This window comes from Lepisosteus oculatus, chromosome 14, assembly GCF_040954835.1.
Source record: "Lepisosteus oculatus isolate fLepOcu1 chromosome 14, fLepOcu1.hap2, whole genome shotgun sequence".
NCBI classification, from domain to species: Eukaryota; Metazoa; Chordata; class Actinopteri; order Semionotiformes; family Lepisosteidae; genus Lepisosteus; species Lepisosteus oculatus.
The window spans coordinates 42,896,241-42,920,720 of NC_090709.1; the positions used below are offsets into that span (position 1 = coordinate 42,896,241).

At 51.1% G+C, this 24,480-nt stretch overlaps 1 protein-coding gene across 1 annotated transcript; it reads right to left on the reverse strand.

Moving 5' to 3' along the window:
- Nucleotides 1–24,390, reverse strand: LOC102693059 (zinc finger protein 497-like). Its single transcript, XM_069198796.1, has 2 exons — nucleotides 23,867–24,390; nucleotides 1–4,559 (listed from the first exon to the last, which is right to left on the reverse strand). Exons 1-2 carry the CDS (start codon nucleotides 24,252–24,254, stop codon nucleotides 3,013–3,015), a joined length of 1,935 nt encoding a protein of 644 aa, XP_069054897.1. The 5' UTR covers nucleotides 24,255–24,390; the 3' UTR covers nucleotides 1–3,012.
- Nucleotides 24,391–24,480: the final 90 nt, after the last annotated feature.

A 24,480-nucleotide genomic window follows, 5' to 3' on the forward strand; every position in this document is an offset into this window, starting at 1 on the left:
CAGATTTCTAAATAATTTATTGATAGTACAGTTAAGCATGCATAACCACAAAAGTAACAGGATATATAAGTCAAATGATGTGCTGGGATAGAAAAGGCCGATCATTCACTCGAGGGTTTACAAAATAAGAATTAAGAGCGTTTGAGATGAAATACATCAACTAGATGTATGTTATGATCTACCTCGTGCGTTTCATATCAGTCTCGCGTAGTTAAATTGCATATTCTCAGATACGAGCAAAACAGCACTTACTTCCAGAAACTAACAAACATGTTCGGAACAATAGCTCAACTCTCGAGAATTATAATGCGAATAATGAAGTTTACTGTTGGAAACACAGAGCTGGCCTGTGCATATCCCAGTGCAGAGAGAAAGGGAGAGGGCTTTGCCTAGCATTTCCAAGGAAACTTCTGCCTGTAGTTAGCTGGAGGAGGGAGTCACCTTGACTATATATTTTTTTGCTGAATATACCTGGATATTCAGGATGTCAGTATCAGGCAAAAATAACGGTGGGCTCATGAACACAAGGTTTTTTCTGCTGCAGAAAGAATATTTTGGGGGCAGAATACTGCTTTTTGACGGACTCATTCTCTCAGCCTGGCAATCTAATAGAAATGTTATGTCTGTTAGAAATGTTACGTAATGTTAGAGAATTATGTCCTCACTGCTGGCAGACACAAGGTTGGTCAAGTATGATTGGTTAGGGTGTAATCAGGTATAATAATATTAATTAATAATTGCTTACACTTATAGAGAGCTTTTCTGGACACTCCACTCAAAGCGCTGCACAGGGAATGGGGAAATCCCACTACCGCCACCAATATGCAGCCCCACCTGGATGATGCGACGGCAGCCATAGTGCGCCAGAACGCTCCCCACACAGCAGCTCTCAGTGGGGAGGAGAGCAGAGGGATGGAGCCAGTTCAGAGAGGGGGGTTATGAGGAGGCCATGATTGGTAAGGGCCAATGGGAAATTTGGCCAGGACGCCGGGGTGACACCCCTACTCTTTTCGAGAAACGCCCTGGGATTGTTAATGACCACAGAGAGTCTGGACCTCGGTTTTACATCTCATCCGAAGGACGGCGCCTGTTTACAGTCCAGTGTCCCCCGTCACTATACTGGGGCATTAGGACCCACATGGACCGCAGGGTGAGCGCCCCCTGCTGGCCCCACTAACACCTCTCCCAGCAGCAGCCTTAGTTTTCCCCAGGAGGTCTCCCCTCCAGGTACTGACCAGGCTCACACCTGCTGAGCTCCAGTGGGGGGGGGCTGCCAGCTGGGAGTTGCAGGGTGATAAGGCTGCTGGTACAACCCTGCAGGTCCCTCATTGGTGGATACCCTTTGAGTGACAGTGAACTTTGGCGGATGGCCTTATCAGAGGGAAACTGCGCCACGCCTCATCAGGATACATTAGGATGATCGCAGCTTTTCTGAAATCCTGATCTGTGTTCCAGACCCCGAACATCTTTCTTAACAAATATGCCTCTTCCTAGCCCCATTCCTCTGACGGCTTTGTCAAAGCAACGGAAAGATCTTTCATAACACTTCATTTTTTTACTTTAAGTGTAATGATATGCCTTACCACCACATAGCCCCCCCGACTTTCTGAAGGCCACACCGTCCCGAGACGTGGGTGTCCTTCAAACCACAAAGAGATTCAAGTGGTGTTCACATCAAGGGCCGACACTCGATATTCACATCGATTCTCGAGAACTCAGGGAGGGCACCGAACAAAACATTTATACAGAGGGGATACACGGTACACTTAGGATACGCAATAGGATACAAGTTACATTTCTATAGGTAGATAACGGTCTATTAATAAGCTTCATTTAGCATATATGGCTAACATATACGTTATATAGAGCCAACCAACGGTATTACAAAGTATCAAGATGTTCAATCATACCTCTAAATCTACTTAGTCCGTCCTGTAAAGTCCTGATGCTTGAGAGTAACATCCAGACTAGCCCACTGGTCATGATGTAACCACCAATGGCAGAGTCAGGCACCTGTCCACCCATGCCCCAAATGATACTTGCATCAGGTCTCTAGGCAGGTGGCTCTGAACCTCGCTCGGCGAAAGGCCACCTCGCCGATATGAGTACCACCCGGCCTCATCTCTTCTTGGGCGACGCGATCCAGTTCAATTTTAAAGGCATTTACCAGTTCCACTTTCTGTAGCATGCTGCTCCGATTTTAGGTGGCTTTAAACTGGATTATCCCCCTTTAAGAGTTCCCTCTGTGAACTCAGGAAAGCATGCTTGACTTTGATTCTGAGGGTTCTGAAAGACGGTTGGGTGGGAGAAACTCCGCGCACCTCGGCCATCGCTTTGAACTGAAACCACCTGGAGATTCAGGATGCCCCATGGCCTTAATTTCATCAGGCAAAACTACCCATTGGTTTGCGAACACGGGATTTCTTCTCTTGCAGGAAAAGTATTCTTTGCTGCTACACTGGTAATGAACAACATCTCCTTGCTACCAAAGTAGGGCGTGTTACATTGATATAATAATTATTGCTGACACTTCTAGAGCGCTTTTCTGGACACTCCACTCAAAGAGCTGTACAGGTCATGGGGGATCCCACTACCACCACCAGTGCGCAGCCCCCACCTGGATGATGCGACGGCAGCTGTAGTGCGCCAGAACGCTCCCCACACAGCAGCTCTCAGTGGGGAGGAGAGCAGAGGGATGGAGCCAGTTCAGAGAGGGGGGTTATTAGGGGCCCATGATGGGTAAGGGCCAATGGGAAATTTGGCCAGGACGCCGGGGTAACACCCCTACTCTTTTCGAGAGACACCCCGGGATTGTTAATGACCACAGAGAGTCAGGACCTCGGTTTTACATCTCGCCGAATCTCTTCCCGCACTGGGTTTTCCAGTATGGAACGTGGTTCCTCTCCCGGGAAGGATGTCATACCGATGTCATAAGGCGTCTGAGCGTCTAAACCCAATTCTGGCGGCTGAAGAAGTTGGTATTTGCGTGCGTGTGTGTGTGTGTTTTCTTTATTAAGATGCCTGAGTGTCCAGATCTCGTCCCGCAGCTGGACGGTCCCGGGTGTGGACGCCCTGGTGTCGCCTCAGCTTGCTCATCTCGCCGAATCTCTTCCCGCACTGGGCGCACCCGAAGGGCCTCTCCCCCGTGTGGGTGCGCTCGTGGGTCTTCAGGCTGCCCGACTTGATGAACCTCTTCCCGCACTGGGCGCAGCCGAAGGGTCTCTCCCCCGTGTGGATGCGCTGGTGGGTCCTCAGGGTGCTGAGCTGGTTGAAGCTCTTCCCGCACTGGGCGCAGCCGAACGGTTTCTCGCCCGTGTGGATGAGCTGGTGGGTCCTCAGGTCGCGGGGGCGGCCGAAACCCTTGCCGCACTGGGCGCAGGTGTGCCGCTCCCCCGTGTGGAGGCGCTGGTGGGTCTTGAGGGTGCAGGCGTGGTTGAAGCCCTTCCCGCACTGGGCGCAGCTGAACGGTTTCTCGCCCGTGTGGACGAGCTGGTGGGCCCTCAGGTCGCCGGGCCGGCTGAAGCTCTTCCCGCACTGGGGGCAGGGGTGCCTCTCGCCGGCGTGGATGCGCTGGTGCCTCTTCAGGTGGCTGGCCGTGCCGAAGCCCCGGCCGCACTGGCCGCAGGGGAAGGGCTTCTCCCCGGCGTGGACGAGGCGGTGGGTCTCGAGGCGGGCCGACCAGCTGAAGGCCCGGCCGCACTGGCCGCAGACGAAGGGGCGCTCGCCCGTGTGGACGCGCTGGTGCTTGCGCAGGTTGCCCCGGTCGCCGAAGCCCTTGCCGCACTGGCGGCAGGCGAAGGGGCGCTCGCCCGTGTGGACGCGCAGGTGGCGCCTCAGGGTGCTCAGGTGGTTGAAGGCCTTCGGGCACTGGCGGCAGGCGAAGGGCCGCTCGCCCGTGTGGACGCGCAGGTGGCTCTTGACCTGGCTCGACGTGTTGAAGCCCCTGCCGCAGTGGCCGCAGGTGAAGGGCCGCTCCCCCGGGCGGCGGGGGGGGGCGGGATGAGGCGACCGCGCGGCCCCCCCGTCCGAGCCGGGCCCCGACTGACGCTGGCCGGTCTCCCGGTTGCGCCGCGCTGGCTCGCCGTGCGTCGGGCCCATCGGCCGAGCCGGGCCCTCATCGTCCCGTCCCTCGGGGGGCCGCTCGGGGGCGTCGATCGCGCGAGGCTCCTCCTCCAGCTTGATGATGTGGAACCCGTCCAGTTCATCCGGCTCCTCTTCTCTAGGCCAGGGAACGGATACGCAATTCAGGTCAGCAACACTGTCGGCAATATCCTCAGCATTTGGATGGTTCATCGCGTCGGTAAAGCCGTCAGATGCTAAGAGCCCAGGTGTCTCGCTCTCGGGCTCGGTCTTCACCACGTGGACAGAGTCCAGATCCCCCACCCTCTGTCTGCTCTCTGTGTGCTGCTGCTCACTGAGTGTCTCTTTCCCGTGTGCGGCGGCGAGCTCTATCTCCTGCATCAGACGGGAGCCCCCCTCCTCCTCCTCCTCCTCCTCGCTGGGCTGCTGTTCAAGAGGAGCCCCGTCCCCAGCGTCAGGGAGAGCGCCGGCCTCCGACCCTGCAAGACACAGGACAAGAGAACAAGACCTTTAACATGGGCTGTAATTCAGCCGAATGAGCGAATTGGTCGAGGGGCTGAATACTTTTGTAAGCCACTGGATGTTATTTATGTATAATAATAATATTATTATTATTATTATTAATTGCTTACACTTATATAGCGCTTTTCTGGACACTCCACTCAAAGCGCGTTACAGGTCATGGGGAATCCCACTACCACCACTAATGTGCAGCCCCCACCTGGATGATGCGACGGCAGCCATAGTGCGCCAGAACGCTCCCCACACACCAGCTCTCAGTGGGGAGGAGAGCAGAGGGATGAAGCCAGTTCAGAGAGGGGGGTTATTAGGAGGCCATGATGGGTGAGGGCCAATGGGAAATTTGGCCAGGATGCCGGGGTTACACCCCTACTCTTTTCGAGAAACACCCCGGGATTTTTAATGACCACAGAGAGTCAGGACCTCGGTTTGACATTGCACTGAGAGAGAGAGAGGGGTTCATACAGACACACTGACTGGACACTCCAGTACATGAACACTGCACTGAGAGAGAGAGGGGTTCATACAGACACACTGACTGGACACTCCAGTACATTAACACTGCATTGAGTGAAAGAGGGGTGCATACAGACACACTGACTGGACACTCCAGTACATTAACACTGTACTGAGAGAGAGAGGGGTTCATACAGACACACTGACTGGACACTCCAGTACATTAACACTGCACTGAGAGAGAGGGGGGTTCATACAGACACACTGACTGGACACTCCAGTACATTAACACTGCACTGAGAGAGAGAGGGGTTCATACAGACACACTGACTGGACACTCCAGTACATGAACACAGCACTGAGAGAGAGAGGGGTTCATACAGACACACTGACTGGACACTCCAGTACATGAACACTGCACTGAGAGAGTGGGAGGTTCATACAGACACACTGACTGAACACTCCAGTACATTAACACTGCACTGAGAGAGAGAGGGGTTCATACAGACACACTGACTGGACACTCCAGTACATGAACACAGCACTGAGAGAGAGAGGGGTTCATACAGACACACTGACTGGACACTCCAGTACATGAACACTGCACTGAGAGAGTGGGAGGTTCATACAGACACACTGACTGAACACTCCAGTACATTAACACTGCACTGAGAGAGAGAGGGGTTCATACAGACACACTGACTGACTGGACACTCCAGTACATGAACACTGCACTGAGAGAGAGGGAGGTTCATATAGACACACTGACTGAACACTCCAGTACATTAACACTACACTGAGAGAGAGAGGGGTTAATACAGACACACTGACTGGACACTCCAGTACATTAACACTGCACTGAGAGAGAGGGGGGTTCATACAGACACACTGACTGGACACTCCAGTACATTAACACTGCACTGAGAGAGAGGGGGGTTCATACAGACACACTGACTGGACACTCCAGTACATTAACACTGCACTGAGAGAGAGAGGGGTTCAAACAGACACACTGACTGGACACTCCAGTACATTAACACTACACTGAGAGAGAGGGGGGTTCATACAGACACACTGACTGACTGGACACTCCAGTACATGAACACTGCACTGAGAGAGAGAGAGGGGTTCATACAGACACACTGACTGGACACTCCAATACATGAACACTGCACTGAGAGAGAGAGAGGGGTTCATACAGACACACTGACTGGACACTCCAATACATGAACACTGCACTGAGAGAGAGGGAGGTTCATACAGACACACTGACTGAACACTCCAGTACATTAACACTGCACTGAGAGAGAGAGAGGGGTTAAAACAGAAACACTGACTGAACACTCCAGTACATTAACAATACACTAAGAGAGAGAGGGGTTAAAACAGAAACACTGACTGGACACTCCAGTACATTAACACCGTAGTGAGAGAGAGGGGTTAATACAGACACACTGACTGGACACTCCAGTACATTAACACTACACTGAGATAGAGAGGGGTTCATACAGACACACTGACTGAACACTCCAGTAAATTAACACTGCACTGAGAGAGAGAGGGGTTCATACAGACACACTGACTGGACACTCCAGTACATTAACACTGCACTGAGAGAGAGAGGGGTTCATACAGACACACTGACTGGACACTCCAGTACATGAACACTGCACTGAGAGAGAGAGGGGTTCATACAGATACACTGACTGGACACTCCAGTACATTAACACTGCACTGAGAGAAAGAGGGGTTCATACAGACACACTGATTGGACACTTCAGTACATTAACACTGCACTGAGAGAGAGAGGGGTTCATACAGACACACTGACTGACTGGACACCTCAGTACATTAACACTGCACTGAGAGAGAGGGTTTAATACAGACACACTGACTGGACACTCCAGTACATTAACACTGCACTGGGAGAGAGAGAGGTTCATACAGACACGCTGACTGGACACTCCAGGACATGAACACTGCACTGAGAGAGAGAGGGGTTCATACACACACACTGACTGGACACTCCAGTACATTAACACTGCACTGAGAGAGAGGGGGGTTCATACAGACACAGTGACTGGACAATCCAGTACATTAACACTACACTGAGAGAGAGGGGTTAATACAGACACACTGACTGGACACTCCTGTACATTAACACTGCACTGAGAGAGAGAGGGGTTCATACAGACACACTGACTGGACACTCCAGTACATTAACACTGCACTGAGAGAGAGGGGGGTTCATACAGACACACTGACTGGACACTCCAGTACATTAACACTGCACTGAGAGAGAGAGGGGTTCATACAGACACACTGACTGGACACTCCAGTACATGAACACAGCACTGAGAGAGAGAGGGGTTCATACAGACACACTGACTGGACACTCCAGTACATGAACACTGCACTGAGAGAGTGGGAGGTTCATACAGACACACTGACTGAACACTCCAGTACATTAACACTGCACTGAGAGAGAGAGGGGTTCATACAGACACACTGACTGACTGGACACTCCAGTACATGAACACTGCACTGAGAGAGAGGGAGGTTCATATAGACACACTGACTGAACACTCCAGTACATTAACACTACACTGAGAGAGAGAGGGGTTAATACAGACACACTGACTGGACACTCCAGTACATTAACACTGCACTGAGAGAGAGGGGGGTTCATACAGACACACTGACTGGACACTCCAGTACATTAACACTGCACTGAGAGAGAGGGGGGTTCATACAGACACACTGACTGGACACTCCAGTACATTAACACTGCACTGAGAGAGAGAGGGGTTCAAACAGACACACTGACTGGACACTCCAGTACATTAACACTACACTGAGAGAGAGGGGGGTTCATACAGACACACTGACTGACTGGACACTCCAGTACATGAACACTGCACTGAGAGAGAGAGAGGGGTTCATACAGACACACTGACTGGACACTCCAATACATGAACACTGCACTGAGAGAGAGAGAGGGGTTCATACAGACACACTGACTGGACACTCCAATACATGAACACTGCACTGAGAGAGAGGGAGGTTCATACAGACACACTGACTGAACACTCCAGTACATTAACACTGCACTGAGAGAGAGAGAGGGGTTAAAACAGAAACACTGACTGAACACTCCAGTACATTAACAATACACTGAGAGAGAGAGGGGTTAAAACAGAAACACTGACTGGACACTCCAGTACATTAACACCGTAGTGAGAGAGAGGGGTTAATACAGACACACTGACTGGACACTCCAGTACATTAACACTACACTGAGATAGAGAGGGGTTCATACAGACACACTGACTGAACACTCCAGTAAATTAACACTGCACTGAGAGAGAGAGGGGTTCATACAGACACACTGACTGGACACTCCAGTACATTAACACTGCACTGAGAGAGAGAGGGGTTCATACAGACACACTGACTGGACACTCCAGTACATGAACACTGCACTGAGAGAGAGAGGGGTTCATACAGATACACTGACTGGACACTCCAGTACATTAACACTGCACTGAGAGAAAGAGGGGTTCATACAGACACACTGATTGGACACTTCAGTACATTAACACTGCACTGAGAGAGAGAGGGGTTCATACAGACACACTGACTGACTGGACACCTCAGTACATTAACACTGCACTGAGAGAGAGGGTTTAATACAGACACACTGACTGGACACTCCAGTACATTAACACTGCACTGGGAGAGAGAGAGGTTCATACAGACACGCTGACTGGACACTCCAGGACATGAACACTGCACTGAGAGAGAGAGGGGTTCATACACACACACTGACTGGACACTCCAGTACATTAACACTGCACTGAGAGAGAGGGGGGTTCATACAGACACAGTGACTGGACAATCCAGTACATTAACACTACACTGAGAGAGAGGGGTTAATACAGACACACTGACTGGACACTCCTGTACATTAACACTGCACTGAGAGAGAGGGAAGTTCATATAGACACACTGACTGAACACTCCAGTACATTAACACTACACTGAGATAGAGAGGGGTTCATACAGACACACTGACTGGACACTACAGTACATGAACACTGCACTGAGAGAGAGAGAGGGGTTAAAACAGAAACACTGACTGAACACTCCAGTACATTAACACTGCACTGAGAGAGAGAGGGGTTCATACAGACACACTGACTGGACACTCCAGTACATTAACACTGCACTGGGAGAGAGAGGGATTCATACAGACACATTGACTGGACACTCCAGTACATGAACACTGCACTAAGAGAGAGAGAGGGGTTCATACAGACACACTGACTGAACACTCCAGTACATTAACAATACACTGAGAGAGAGAGGGGGGTTCATACAGACACACTGACTGGACACTCCAATACATGAACACTGCACTGAGAGAGAGGGAGGTTCATACAGACACACTGACTGAACACTCCAGTACATTAACACTACACTGAGAGAGAGAGGGGTTCATACAGACACACTGACTGGTCACTCCAGTACATTAACACTGCACTGAGAGAGAGAGGGGTTAAAACAGAAACACTGACTGAACACTCCAGTACATTAACAATACACTGAGAGAGAGAGGGGTTAAAACAGAAACACTGACTGGACACTCCAGTACACTAACACTGCACTGAGAGAGAGGGGTTAATACAGACACACTGACTGGACGCTCCAGTACATTAACACCGTAGTGAGAGAGAGGGGTTAATACAGACACACTGACTGGACACTCCAGTACATGAACACTGCACTGAGAGAGAGAGAAGTTCATATAGACACACTGACTGAACACTCCAGTACATTAACACTACACTGAGATAGAGAGGAGTTCATACAGACACACTGACTGAACACTCCAGTACATTAACACTGCACTGAGAGAGAGAGAGGGGTTAAAACAGAAACACTGACTGAAAACTCCAGTACATTAACACTGCACTGAGAGAGAGAGGAGGGTTCATACAAACACACTGACTGGACACTCCAGTACATGAACACTGCACTGAGAGAGAGGGGGGTTCATACAGACACACTGACTGGACACTCCAGTACATGAACACTGCACTGAGAGAGAGAGGGGGGTTCATACAGACACACTGACTGGACACTCCAGTACATTAACACTGCACTGAGAGAGTGGGAGGTTCATACAGACACAGTGACTGAACACTCCAGTACATTAACACTGCACTGAGAGAGAGGGGGGTTCATACAGACACACTGACTGGACACTCCAGTACATGAACACTGCACTGAGAGAGAGGGGTTCATACAGACACACTGACTGGACACTCCAGTACATTAACACTGCACTGAGAGAGAGGGGGGTTCATACAGACACACTGACTGGACACTCCAGTACATGAACACTGCACTGAGAGAGAGAGGGGTTCATACAGACACACTGACTGGACACTCCAGTACATTAACACTGCACTAAGAGAGAGAGGGGTTCATACAGACACACTGACTGGACACTCCAGTACATGAACACTGCACTGAGAGAGTGGGAGGTTCATACAGACACACTGACTGAACACTCCAGTACATTAACACTGCACTGAGAGAGAGAGGGGTTCATACAGACACACTGACTGACTGGACACTCCAGTACATGAACACTGCACTGAGAGAGAGAGGGGTTCATACAGACACACTGACTGGACACTCCAGTACATGAACACTGCACTGAGAGAGAGAGGGGTTCATACAGACACACTGACTGGACACTCCAGGACATGAACACTGCACTGAGAGAGTGGGAGGTTCATACAGACACACTGACTGAACACTCCAGTACATTAACACTGCACTGAGAGAGAGTTCAATCAAACTTTATTTGACAGAAAAAAAACAAAAGTATTAATCAAGGGTCTTAAAACTCTATTTTAAGAACTAAGAGGAAAAAAAAAATAAATAAAAATAAATAAAAATCATAATTGGAATAAAACTCTTTCATTATTTATGATACTGCAGAGGACATTTCCAAAACACCAAAACTTTTCGAATGTTCTGAGGTCATTATGCGATTTGTAAAACAGAAATTCTAACGATATCCTGCTCTTCACCAACCCTTCGAACATCCTCACCAAGTCTACAGACCCGGAACCAGAGATCTTATTTTTCCGAGTCCTGTAGATGGTGAGTTTGGCCTGGCCCAGCAAAAAATTAGCGAGGAGGGTCTGAGTTTTCCGTTTTTTTGTGTGACCTACCCCAAACACGAAGATAACATTGTTGAAGGCCAGGCCAAGGTTGGTGAAGAGCCGGATCAGTACGGCAAACATGGGCGACAGGCGGGGGCAGGCGCTGTAGCAGTGGAACACCGTCTCCCTCTGAGCACAGAAGGGACAGGCGTCAGACACCGCCGGGTCCAGAACCGACACAAACGAGTTGACCCCCAGGATGGTGTGCAGGACCCTCCACTGCAGATCACCAGCCCTCTTGTTGAGGGGAAATCTGTAGAGGCTACCCCAGGCAGGCCGGACGTCATCCGGCACTCCCAGACGAGCCCTCCAGGGGGTGTCAGGGAGCGCGGACAGCTGGGCCTGGTGCCTAGATGTTACGACTAGTCTGTACAGACATTTCCCCCCAACACCAGCTAGAGACCTCTCCTCTGAGGCAAGGGGCTCAAGGAGAGATCCCGTCGGTCCGGGACTGAGCGCAGGAGACACTAGCAGACCAGGGAAAGGAGGCTGTGTGATTGGAATGTGATGGTCCTCAAACAGACCCTGGATCAGCAGCATCTCCTGGAGAGGCAGAGCAGAGCGAAGCTGACTGAGAAACCTGTCTACACACCGCCGCGAGTGTAGTCCCAGCGCGTCACACGCCCACTCCACGCTGCGCCAGCAGCCCTGATCCACGTCCAGCAGGTGGTGGAGCTGTGTAATGTTGGCGTGGACCAGTCTGCTGGTAAAGTCCAAGGAGCGGCCCGGTTCTATGTCCATTCGTAGATTGTGTATTAATGGTTCCCTGAGTGTCCAGTATAGACTGGGCCGCTCCTCTTCCCTCTGCACGCGCAGATGCCGCCAGGCCTCCAGGAGACTGCGCTGGAAAGGCGGCAGTGGAGACAGGTCAACCCTGCTGGTGTCCATTAGGAAGAGCACACAGTCGAGCCCGAGGTGTCCTGCTCGACGCAGCAGGGTGAAGGTCAGCTCCCTCCAGGACAGCGAGGCCGGGCCGAACAGCAGCTTCTGCACTGCCTGCAGGCGAAAGGCGTCCACTCGGCTCCGGATGTCGATAAGTCCTTGCCCTCCGTCCTCTCTGGGCAAATAGAGGACGCCCCTCCGCAGCCAGTGCAGTCCGTCCCAGAAGAAGTCGAGGAGCGTGGCCTGCAGCTCCTCGACCAGTCCGGCTGGTGGCTCCAGACACACCAAGCGATGCCACAACATCGAAGCCACCAGGGTGTTGACAATCAGAACCCGGCCTCTGTAGGAGATCTGGGGGAGCAGCCAGCGCCAGCGGTCCAGACGACCTTTCACTTTTTCAAGGAGCCCCTCCCAGTTCTTTTTCACGCTGGCCTCATCCCCCAGGTGCACCCCCAGGTATTTGAGTCCCCCTCTGGTCCAGCTGAGCCTCTCTGGCAAGGCTGGGGGACCCATCTCGCTCCACTCCCCCAGGAGTAGGGCGCTACTCTTGGCCCAGTTCACTTTGGCTGATGATAGCCGCTGGAAATCACTCAAAGTTGTCTGTAGCGCCCTGACATCCTGTTCTCCACTGACCACGACCATGATGTCATCAGCGTACGCCGAGATCTTGACAGTGGAGTCGGGGCAGCCCGGGATGGACAGGCCCCTGATGACCCGGCGCAGCTGATGTAGCAGAGGCTCGATGGCAAGGGAGTAGAGCATTCCTGAGAGTGCACAGCCCTGCCTGACTCCCCTCCGCACTGGAAACGGAGCACTCAGCCCTCCATTGACCTTTAGCACACTGAAGATGTCACTGTACAGCACCTGAATCATGGCAACAAAGACAGGGCTGAACCCGAAGGACCTCATGGTCCTCCACAAATACTGATGTTCAACCCTATCGAAGGCCTTTTCCTGGTCTAACGAAATGAGACCAGTGTCTAAACCCAATAGTCTGGAGGTGGCCAAAACATCTCGAATCAGAAATATGTTATCAAAGATTGACCTTCCGGGCACGCAGTACGATTGGTCGGAGTGCACCACAGACCCCAGCACCACCTTCAGCCTGTTGGCCAGAGCCTTGGACAGGATTTTATAATCCACACACAGCAGGGCAACAGGTCTCCAGTTCTTAATGTCACACAGGTCCCCTTTCTTGGGCAGCAGGGTGACAACAGCTCTCCTGCAACTCAGTGGCAGATCCCCCTGCTCCAGACTTTCCAAATATACATCGAGCAGGTCAGGACCCAGCACAGCCCAGAAGGCACGATAGAACTCGGCTGGCAGGCCATCGAGACCAGGGGTCTTGCCATTGCTCAAGCCACTGAGTGCGGTGGAGAGCTCCTCCAGGGAGAGAGGCCTCTCCAGCCCTGCCCTTTCCTCTTCGGGGACCTGTGGAAGGTCTTCAAGGAACCTGCGTGTGCGGACCGAGTCCTCACTAGCCTCGCTGGAGAAGAGCGCTTTATAGAACTGCACGGTCCTCTCCTGGATCTGCCCGGCCTCGTGCAGCTCCTGCCCTGTCTCCGAGCGCAGGCAGTGGATCTGCCGGCTCTGGCCCGGTTTCTTCTCTAGGCCGAAGAAATAGCGAGTCGGGGCGTCTACCTGTGATGCACTCTGAACCCTAGAATTTATTAGAGCTCCTTGTACTTTTGTGTCCAGAAGGCCAATGAGTGATTCTTTTTGGGTGTGGAGGTCATCAATTAGCCTCCTGTCTGCACGACACTCCAGAGCCTGGTGGAGCTCCAGAATGTCTCTCTCCAGAGCCTTCATGGACTCACGGATACCTCTCGTGACACTTCCAGTGTACTGCTGGCAGAACTGGCGAATCTGCACCTTGCCAATATCCCACCACTGCCTCAGGGAGACAAAGAGGGCTTTCTGACTCCTCCACTGCTGCCAGAAGAACACGAGGCAGTCGCAGAAGTGAGCATCGTCAAGCAGCTGGGTATTAAAGTGCCAGTAGGCACTGCGGGCCCTCACTGATGGCACAGCGACTGTGCAGACAGTGAGACAGTGGTCCGACAGGCCCACTGGACAGATGGAGCACTGCTTGACGATGCTGTAATGATGTTTACGGCAGTAAAGTCGGTCTAGCCTGGCCAGAGAGAGGGTATTCCCCCTGACCTGGGCCCAGGTGTACTGCCTCGTGTCCCCATGACATCTCCTCCAGATGTCAGTGAGGTCAGACTTGACGAGGATCCTGCGCAACTCCCTGGCCGACGGGCCATGTGGCTCTGCGTGATTCCTGTCCAGTGTGCTGCTCTCTGTGCAGTTGAAATCCCCCCCCAGGAAGACCAGCTCTTCAGGCTGGCAGGTCGCCAGTGCAGTCTCAAGCTCCCTGAAGAGGGTGACCCTCTCCCCGCCGTCGGTGGGTGCATAAACGTTAATAAAAACAAAGGTTTTCTTTCCGATAACTACTCGCACGAGTAGCAGGCGACCCTTCACCACCTCCTGGACGGCGATAGAGAGGGGCTTGAACCCCACAGAGAACAGCACCGCGACCCCCGCGCTCACAGGGGACCCGTGACTGTACACGATGTCCCCCTGCCACTCCCGCTGCCAGGCGACGATGTTGGAGCTGTCGGTGTGGGTCTCCTGCAGGAAAGTCACCTGCAGGTTCTTTTCTTTGATAATCTCCAACACCGCAGCTCGCTTCAAAGCCCTCCTGCACCCATTGGTGTTCAAACTCCCTATCCTAATGTCGCCCATGTTTGCGGAAAAGAAAAAAAGAAAAAACATAAAACACGAACAGACACGTAGCACGCAGACGGATAGTGATGTGACGTGAGAGACAGGACTCATTCGTGCTGTGGTGCGTTCCGCGGTCCTGCCTTGATCTTACCTAAAAGGCTCTTCAGGCGCCATCTCTCCTGATCGCTGAAGTCATTCGCACCCGAGCCCCTCTTCAGATGGCGCGTCGCGGAGAGGACAAAGAGCTCGGTGTCGGGAAAAAAATCCTCGACCACAGTTCCCCTCTTACCCTTAGTCTTCTCTAAGAACTCCCTAATGCTCTGGAAACTGTAGCCTCCTCTGCAGCTCCGCCGGGCCGAGGAGCCCGAGGCGAGAGAGGAGTCGGTGAAGCCGCCCTCGTCGTCGCTCCCGGACTCCGAGGAGCTCCGGGCGGCGGCGGCGGTGGCGGCGAGGACACTCCAGCGCGTCCTCACTCTCCCGGTGTCGGAGTCACTCGCGGCCCCCGGGCCGGCGACAGAGCCGCCCTCCACCGAGCTCTCTGTGCTGCGCTTCTTCTGCACCGCACTCTGCACAGATTTTTTCGTGCGCTTTCTCCGCGGCGTCTTAAAACCATCATCTATTTTTTCAGATGATAACTCATTTCCTCCCCACACCGTGTCTGCAATTTTCGCTGGCGCTTGAGACGCGTTTTCCCCTGTCGGTGTCACTACCTGCTCTCTCTCTCCCTGACTCTCCTGAGCAGCGCTCATCTCTCCGCCAGCGCTCATCTCTTGCTCTCCGGTGTGGGGGGCTCCCTGCTCTTCTGAGGGCTGCGGTGGTCCACTCTTTACTATCTGCTCTCCTGATTGGGACGCCACCGGCTCGGGCTCACCTGCTCCCTCCAGCGATCTCCTCTCCTGCACCCCGGCCGTGGGCTCTGACTCCCCGCTGCCTCCCTGTGCTGCTCCGCTCCCCGCTGCCTGACGCTGTCGGCTAGCCTCCTGTGCGCCCTGGGGCTGAGGCTCCCTGCCTGTCTCTTCCTCCACCTCCGGGCAGTTCTTCACCACATGCCCCTCGCTCCCGCACCTGAAGCACTTCATCGATTCCGAAGTCACGAATACAACATAGTCGCAGCTGTCAATACGAAATTTAAGGGCCACATTGATCTCTTCCGTGGGGTTTTTTAGGATGACGTAGACCTGTCTCCGGAAAGAGACGACGTGCTTCAGCTGCGGAGCCCTGCAGCCCAGAGGGACCCTCCTGATCGGAGAGACCACCTGTCCGTATCGGGACAGTTCCCTCTCCAGCAGCTCGTTCCTCATGAACGGAGGCACGTTGGAGAGGGTGATCTTTCGAGCCGGGGCCGCGAGAGGCAGTACCGGGGTGAAGGTGCCGTCCAGGACAACTCCCTTCTCCACCAGGGTGTTTGCCAAATCGGTAGACTGCAAGAAAATGACTATACCTCCACTCATGCGGGAAGCGGACCTGATGTTCCTGCAGCCCACGACCTCCCCGACCGCAAGAACGCACCTCTCAAGCGGACAGAACTCCGCAGGGGAGATTTTCACACCATGGCGACGAGTTAGTTTCTCAAAGGAGAGGTCTGGAGGATCAGAGCCTCCAGAACCGGCCATAATGAGAAAATAAACCCCGCTTTTCCCCAAAAAAGACAGAAAAACACAAACCCAGTGAAGAAAACACCGCCACACGATCAAACCCACCGAAGCTCCGCCCACTCACTCACTCAGTCTCGCGAGAAACACACAGAGAGAGAGAGAGGGGTTCATACAGACACACTGACTGGACATTCCAGTACATGAACACTGCACTGAGAGAGAGGGAGGTTCATATAGACACACTGACTGAACACTCCAGTACATTAACACTACACTGAGATAGAGAGGGGTTCATACAGACACACTGACTGGACACTGCAGTACATTAACACCGTAGTGAGAGAAAGGGGTTAATACAGACACACTGACTGGACACTCCAGTACATTAACACTGCACTGAGAGAGAGAGGGGTTCATACAGACACACTGACTGGACACTCCAGTACATTAACACCGTAGTGAGAGAGAGGGGTTAATACAGACACACTGACTGGACACTCCAGTACATTAACACTGCACTGAGAGAGAGAGGGGTTCATACAGACACACTGACTGGAAACTCCAGTACATGAACACTGCACTGAGAGAGAGAGGGGTTCATACAGACACACTGACTGGTCACTCCAGTACATTAACAATACACTGAGAGAGAGAGGGGTTAAAACAGAAACACTGACTGAACACTCCAGTACATTAACAATACACTGAGAGAGAGAGGGGTTAAAACAGAAACACTGACTGGACACTCCAGTACATTAACACTGCACTGAGAGAGAGGGGGGTTCATACAGACACACTGACTGACTGGACACTACAGTACATTAACACTGCACTGAGAGAGAGGGGTTAATACAGACACACTGACTGGACACTGCAGTACATTAACACCGTAGTGAGAGAGAGGGGTTAATACAGACACACTGACTGGACACTCCAGTACATTAACACTGCACTGAGAGAGAGGGGGGTTCATACAGACACAACGACTGGACACTCAAGGACATGAACACTGCACTGAGAGAGAGAGAGGGGTTCATACAGACACACTGACTGGACACTCCAGTATATTAACACTGTAGTGAGAGAGAGAGGAGGGTTAATACAGACACACAGACTGACTGGACACCTCAGTACATTACCACTGCACTGAGAGAGAGAGGGGTTAATACAGACACAATGACTGGACACTCCAGTAAATTAACACTGCACTGGGAGAGACAGAGGTTCATACAGACACACTGAGTGACTGGACACCTCAGTACATTAACAATACACTGAGAGAGAGAGGGGTTAAAACAGAAACACTGACTGAACACTCCAGTACATTAACACTGCACTGAGAGAGAGGGGTTAATACAGACACACTGACTGGACACTGCAGTACATTAACACCGTAGTGAGAGAGAGGGGTTAATACAGACACACTGACTGGACACTCCAGTACATTAACACTGCACTGAGAGAGAGGGGGGTTCATACAGACACACTGACTGGAAACTCCAGTATATTAACACTGTAGTGAGAGAGAGAGAGGAGGGTTAATACAGACACACAGACTGACTGGACACCTCAGTACATTACCACTGCACTGAGAGAGAGAGGGGTTAATACAGACACAATGACTGGACACTCCAGTACCTTAACACTGCACTGAGAGAGAGGGGTTAAAACAGAAACACTGACTGGACACTCCAGTACATGAACACTGCACTGAGAGAGAGAGGGGTTAATACAGACACACTGACTGGACACTCCAGTGCATTAACACTGCACTGAGAGAGAGAGGGGTTCATACAGACACACTGACTGGACACTCCAGTACATGAACACTGCACTGAGAGAGAGAGGGGTTAATACAGACACACTGACTGGACACTCCAGTGCATTAACACTGCACTGAGAGAGAGAGGGGTTCATACAGACACACTGACTGGACACTCCAGTACATGAACACTGCACTGGGAGAGAGAGGGGTTCATACAGACACACTGACTGGACACTCCAGTACATGAACACTGCACTGGGAGAGAGAGGGGTTCATACAGACACACTGACTGGACACTCCAGTACATTAACACTGCACTGAGAGAGAGGGAGGTTCATACAGACTCACTGACTGAACACTGCAGTACATTAACACTACACTGAGAGAGAGAGGGGTTCATACAGACACACTGACTGGTCACTCCAGTACATTAACAATACACTGAGAGAGAGAGGGGTTAAAACAGAAACACTGACTGAACACTCCAGTACATTAACACTGCACTGAGAGAGAGAGGGGTTAAAACAGAAACACTGACTGAACACTCCAGTACACTAACACTGCACTGAGAGAGAGGGGGGTTCATAGAGACACACTGACTGACTGGACACTACAGTACATTAACACTGCACTGAGAGAGAGGGGTTAATACAGACACACTGACTGGACACTGCAGTACATTAACACTACACTGAGAGAGAGAGGGGTTAATACAGACACACTGACTGGACACTCCAGTACATTAACACTGCACTGAGAGAGAGGGGTTAATACAGACACACTGACTGGACACTCCAGTACATTAACACTGCACTGAGAGAGAGAGGGGTTCATACAGACACAACGACTGGACACTCAAGGACATGAACACTGCACTGAGAGAGAGAGAGGGGTTCATACAGACACACTGACTGGACACTCCAGTACATTAACACTGCACTGAGAGAGAGAGGGATTCATACAGACACACTGACTGGTCACTCCAGTACATTAACACTGCACTGAGAGAGAGAGGGGTTCATACAGACACACTGACTGGACACTCCAGTACATTAACACTACACTGAGATAGAGAGGGGTTCATACAGACACACTGACTGGTCACTCCAGTACATTAACACTGCACTGAGAGAGAGAGGGGTTCATACAGACACACTGGCTGGACACTCCAGTACATTAACACTGCACTGAGAGAGAGGGGGGTTCATACAGACACACTGACTGGACACTCCAGTATATTAACACTGTAGTGAGAGAGAGAGGAGGGTTAATACAGACACACAGACTGACTGGACACCTCAGTACATTACCACTGCACTGAGAGAGAGAGGGGTTAATACAGACACAATGACTGGACACTCCAGTACATTAACACTGCACTGAGAGAGAGGGGGGTTCATACAGACACACTGACTGGACACTCCAGTACATTAACACCGTAGTGAGAGAGAGGGGTTCATACAGACACACTGACTGGACACTCCAGTACATTAACACTGCACTGAGAGAGAGAGGGGTTCATACAGACACACTGACTGGACACTCCAGTACATGAACACTGCACTGAGAGAGAGAGGGGTTCATACAGACACACTGACTGGACACTCCAGTACATTAACACTGCACTGAGAGAGAGGGGGGTTCATACAGACACACTGACTGGACACTCCAGTACATTAACACTGAACTGAGAGAGAGAGGAGGGTTAATACAGACACACAGACTGACTGGACACCTCAGTACATTACCACTGCACTGAGAGAGAGAGGGGTTAATACAGACACAATGACTGGACACTCCAGTAAATTAACACTGCACTGGGAGAGACAGAGGTTCATACAGACACACTGACTGACTGGACACCTCAGTACATTAACACTACACTGAGAGAGAGAGGGGTTCATACAGACACACTGACTGGTCACTCCAGTACATTAACACTGCACTGAGAGAGAGGGGTTAAAACAGAAACACTGACTGGACACTCCAGTACCTTAACACTGCACTGAGAGAGGGGGGTTCATACAGACACACTGACTGAACACTCCAGTACATGAACACTGCACTGAGAGAGAGAGAGGGGTTCATACAGACACACTGACTGGACATTCCAGTACATTAACACTGCACTGAGAGAGAGAGGGGTTCATACAGACACACTGACTGGACACTCCAGTACATTAACACCGTAGTGAGAGAGAGGGGTTAATACAGACACACTGACTGGACACTCCAGTACATGAACACTGCACTGAGAGAGAGGAAGGTTCATATAGACACACTGACTGAACACTCCAGTATATTAACACTGTAGTGAGAGAGAGAGGAGGGTTAATACAGACACACACACTGACTGGACACTCCAGTACATTAACACTGCACTGGGAGAGAGAGAGGGGGGTTAATACAGACACAATGACTGGACACTCCAGTAAATTAACACTGCACTGAGAGAGAGAGGGGTTCATACAGACACACTGACAGGACACTTCAGTACATTAACACTGCACTGAGAGAGAGAGGGGTTCATACAGACACACTGACTGGACACTCCAGTACATGAACACTGCACTGAGAGAGAGGGGGTTCATACAGACACACTGACTGGACACTCCAGTACATTAACACTGCACTGAGAGAGAGAGAGGGGTTAATACAGACACACTGACTGGACACTCCAGTACATTAACACTGCACTGAGAGAGAGAGAGGGGTTAATACAGACACACTGACTGGACACTCCAGTACATTAACACTGCACTGAGAGAGAGAGAGGGGTTAATACAGACACACTGACTGACTGGACACCTCAGTACATTAACACTGCACTGAGAGAGAGGGGGGTTCATACAGACACACTGACTGGACACTCCAGTACATTAACACTGCACTGGGAGAGAGAGGGGTTAATACAGACACACTGACTGGACACTCCAGTACATTAACACTGCACTGAGACAGAGAGGGGTAATACAGACATATTGACTGGACACTCCAGTACATTAACACTGCACTGAGAGAGAGAGGGGTTCATACAGACACACTGACTGACTGGACACCTCAGTACATTAACACTGCACTGAGAGAGAGAGGGGTTCATACAGACACACTGACTGGTCACTCCAGTACATTAACACTACACTGAGAGAGAGAGGGGTTAATATAGACACACTGACTGGACACTCCAGTACATTAACACTGCACTGGGAGAGACAGAGGTTCATACAGACACACTGACTGACTGGACACTCCAGTACATTAACAATGCACTGAGAGAGAGAGGGGTTCATACAGACACACTGACTGAACACTCCAGTAAATTAACACTGCACTGAGAGAGAGAGGGGGGGGTTCATACAGACACACTGACTGGACACTCCAGTACATGAACACTGCACTGAGAGAGAGAGGGGTTCATACAGACACACTGACTGGACACTCCAGTACATGAACACTGCACTGAGAGAGAGAGGGGTTCATACAGACACACTGACTGGACACTCCAGTACATGAACACTGCACTGAGAGAGAGGGGGAGGTTAATACAGACAGTGACTGAAAACTTCTGTACTGTAACACTGCACTGAGAGTGAGAAGCATCAATACAAACACAAAGACTGAGTGAAGACAGGTATATTAATAGTGCACTGAGAGAAAGTTTAATACAAACATACAGACTGACTGGTCTCTAAAATACATTAACACTGCATTGAGAGTGCTTTATAAAATTATTAAGTGCTACAGTGGATTAGCACTGCACTGAGAAATAGATGGGTTAATACACACAGCGACTTGATTACTAAAGTACATTAACACTGCACTAAGAGTGAGGTATTAATACAGACAGTGAACAACTAGATGTTACAATACATTCAAAATAAACCATGAGAGGGGTTTATACAAACACAGTGACTGGATACGACAGTGCATGATCACTGCAAAGAGAGAGAGGGGTTAATTCAGACACAGTGACTGACTGGACACTATACTATATTGTACTACAAGTACAACAGCACTGCAATGAGAGTAAATGGTTAATATAGGCAGTGGCTAACTAGATCGTACAGTATATCAGCACTGCACTGAGAAATAGAGGGGTTAATACAGAAATAGTGACTGAGCAGACCCTACAGTACGTTAAAAATGTACATTTTTAGGGAATTAATACAGACATTGACTGGACGGTACAATACATTAACACCGAACTGGGGGAGAGACAGCTGACTAGCTAGATACTACAGCACATTGAGAGTGTACTGTTCATTATTAATCAGGGGTCATAACGCAGGTTACTAATTACTGTTACTACGCTATTCTGAGAGGGAGAGGTGGGGAGAAAAGTAGTGCTACCTTTGTGCATTAAAGCGTTTCTCTGCTGTGGGGAGAAAATGAAGTTTCATATTGAATGAGCACCAATGCATCAGATGGAGAAATTAACCGGATACGGACACAGACAAATGTAATGTAAATATTATGTTCCACCTGTCCGTTTCCGAACCGCTTCTTCCATTTCAGATTCGCAGGGGAGAGCAGTCACACAGACAAGCACATCAGGGCTGGTTTTCCCAGATGTTAATATATGTCACAGGGTGAGTCCTTTTAAAACAGAGTGATGGCTCATCAGGACAGTGCCAATGACCACAGAGAGTCAGGACCTCGGTTTGACGTCTCATCCGCAGGACAGCGCCTGTTTACAGTCCAGTGTCCCCCGTCACTATACTGGGGCATCAGGACCCACACGGACCGCAGGGTGAGCGCCCCCTGCTGGCCCCACTAACACCTCTCCCAGCAGCAACCTTAGTTTTTCCCAGGAGTCTCCCCTCCAGGTACTGACCAGGCTGGGGGGCTGCCAGCTGGGAGCTGCAGAGTGACTCGAAAAGAGTAAGGGTGTAACCCCGGCGTCCTGGCCAAATTTCCCATGGGCCCTTACCAATCATGGCCTCCTAATAACCCCCCCTCTCTGAACTGGCTTCATCACTCTCTTCTCCTCCCCACTGAGAGCTGCTGTGTGGGGAGCGTTCTGGCGCACTATGGCTGCCGTCGCATCATCCAGGTGGGGGCTGCACACTGGTGGTGGTAGTGGGATTCCCCATTACCTGTAAAGCGCTTTGAGTGGAGTGTCCAGAAAAGCGCTATATAAGTGTAAGCAATTATTATTAATTACATGTACTACACACAAGAAACAGCATGTTTCTGGACCGGAACACCCGTAGGAAACCAGTGTGTCCATAACATACCAAAGGCACGCAGATCGCACACCAGGTCCGCAATTGAACCAAGAGCAAATCAAATTACTGACAAGTATTTGTAAGTATAAGCATACACGACGACGCCACATGACACAAAATTGATTCAGGTCCACAATAACTGAAGGCTGAACAGTCTTCAGCCCTGTTGCTGTATTACAGATGTTTCCAGCACCACAACCGGAGGGAAAACAAAAGCTGTGGTTTCCGGTCCAGAATCCTGTCGCTACATCACACAGATCTCTCCCACTTCACTCTGCATCTCTGCACTGGATTGTCACCAGTGATTGACGTTCAAGATACTGGTTTTAAACACACAAGGCACTGTTATTTCACAGAAGTCACCCCACTGACCTGACAGCTCCGGTTCTGTGTCCGTTTCTTCCTTTATCCCTGCAGGGGCTTCACAGGGAAGCGTGTGTCCAACACGATCTGTCTGTCCCCGATCTCCTCCTGCTCCTGGCTCCTTCTCCCAGAACCGCAATCTCACCTTCAGCCTCTCGTTTTCCCTCTTCATCTGCGCGATTTCGCCCCCGACACTGTCCTCGACGAACTGGGTGATCTTCACCACCGCCCGTCTCACCAGGACCTGCGAGATGCCCCGGAGTTTGCTCTGAAACTTGTCCTCGGCGTCGGCCATCCCGTTCCGGAAAACTTCCGACACCTCGTACACGATCGATCGCAGCAGCACCTCCATGAAGGCGTGGAGCTCGCTCTCCAGACCCAACGGGCCATCCGCCATCTCGTCTCCGGAGACGGCGCGGAAAGAAAGAGCCGATTACCGCCGAGGCTCAAACCCGGGATTGGGAAAACACAGCGGAGCTGAGACCCGCTCCTGCTGCTCGGAACAGGAACAGAGCGTCGCTCTTGTAAACTGGTTCCGGGTCAGGCGGCGCTTCCTTAGTGACTGTTGCTACGCGCCGTCGTTAAAGAGGCGCTTAACTATTCAGCATGTAAATTTAAGCATG

Bases quoted from the DNA above. Each gene is read 5' to 3' on its own strand.
- LOC102693059 (XM_069198796.1), bottom strand. From the start codon at position 24,254: ATGGCGGATGGCCCGTTGGGTCTGGAGAGCGAGCTCCACGCCTTCATG. The intron at 4,560-23,866 runs GTCAGTGGGGTG...TGTGTCTTGCAG, and splicing joins CACAGAACCGGAGCTGTCAG to GGTCGGAGGCCGGCGCTCTC.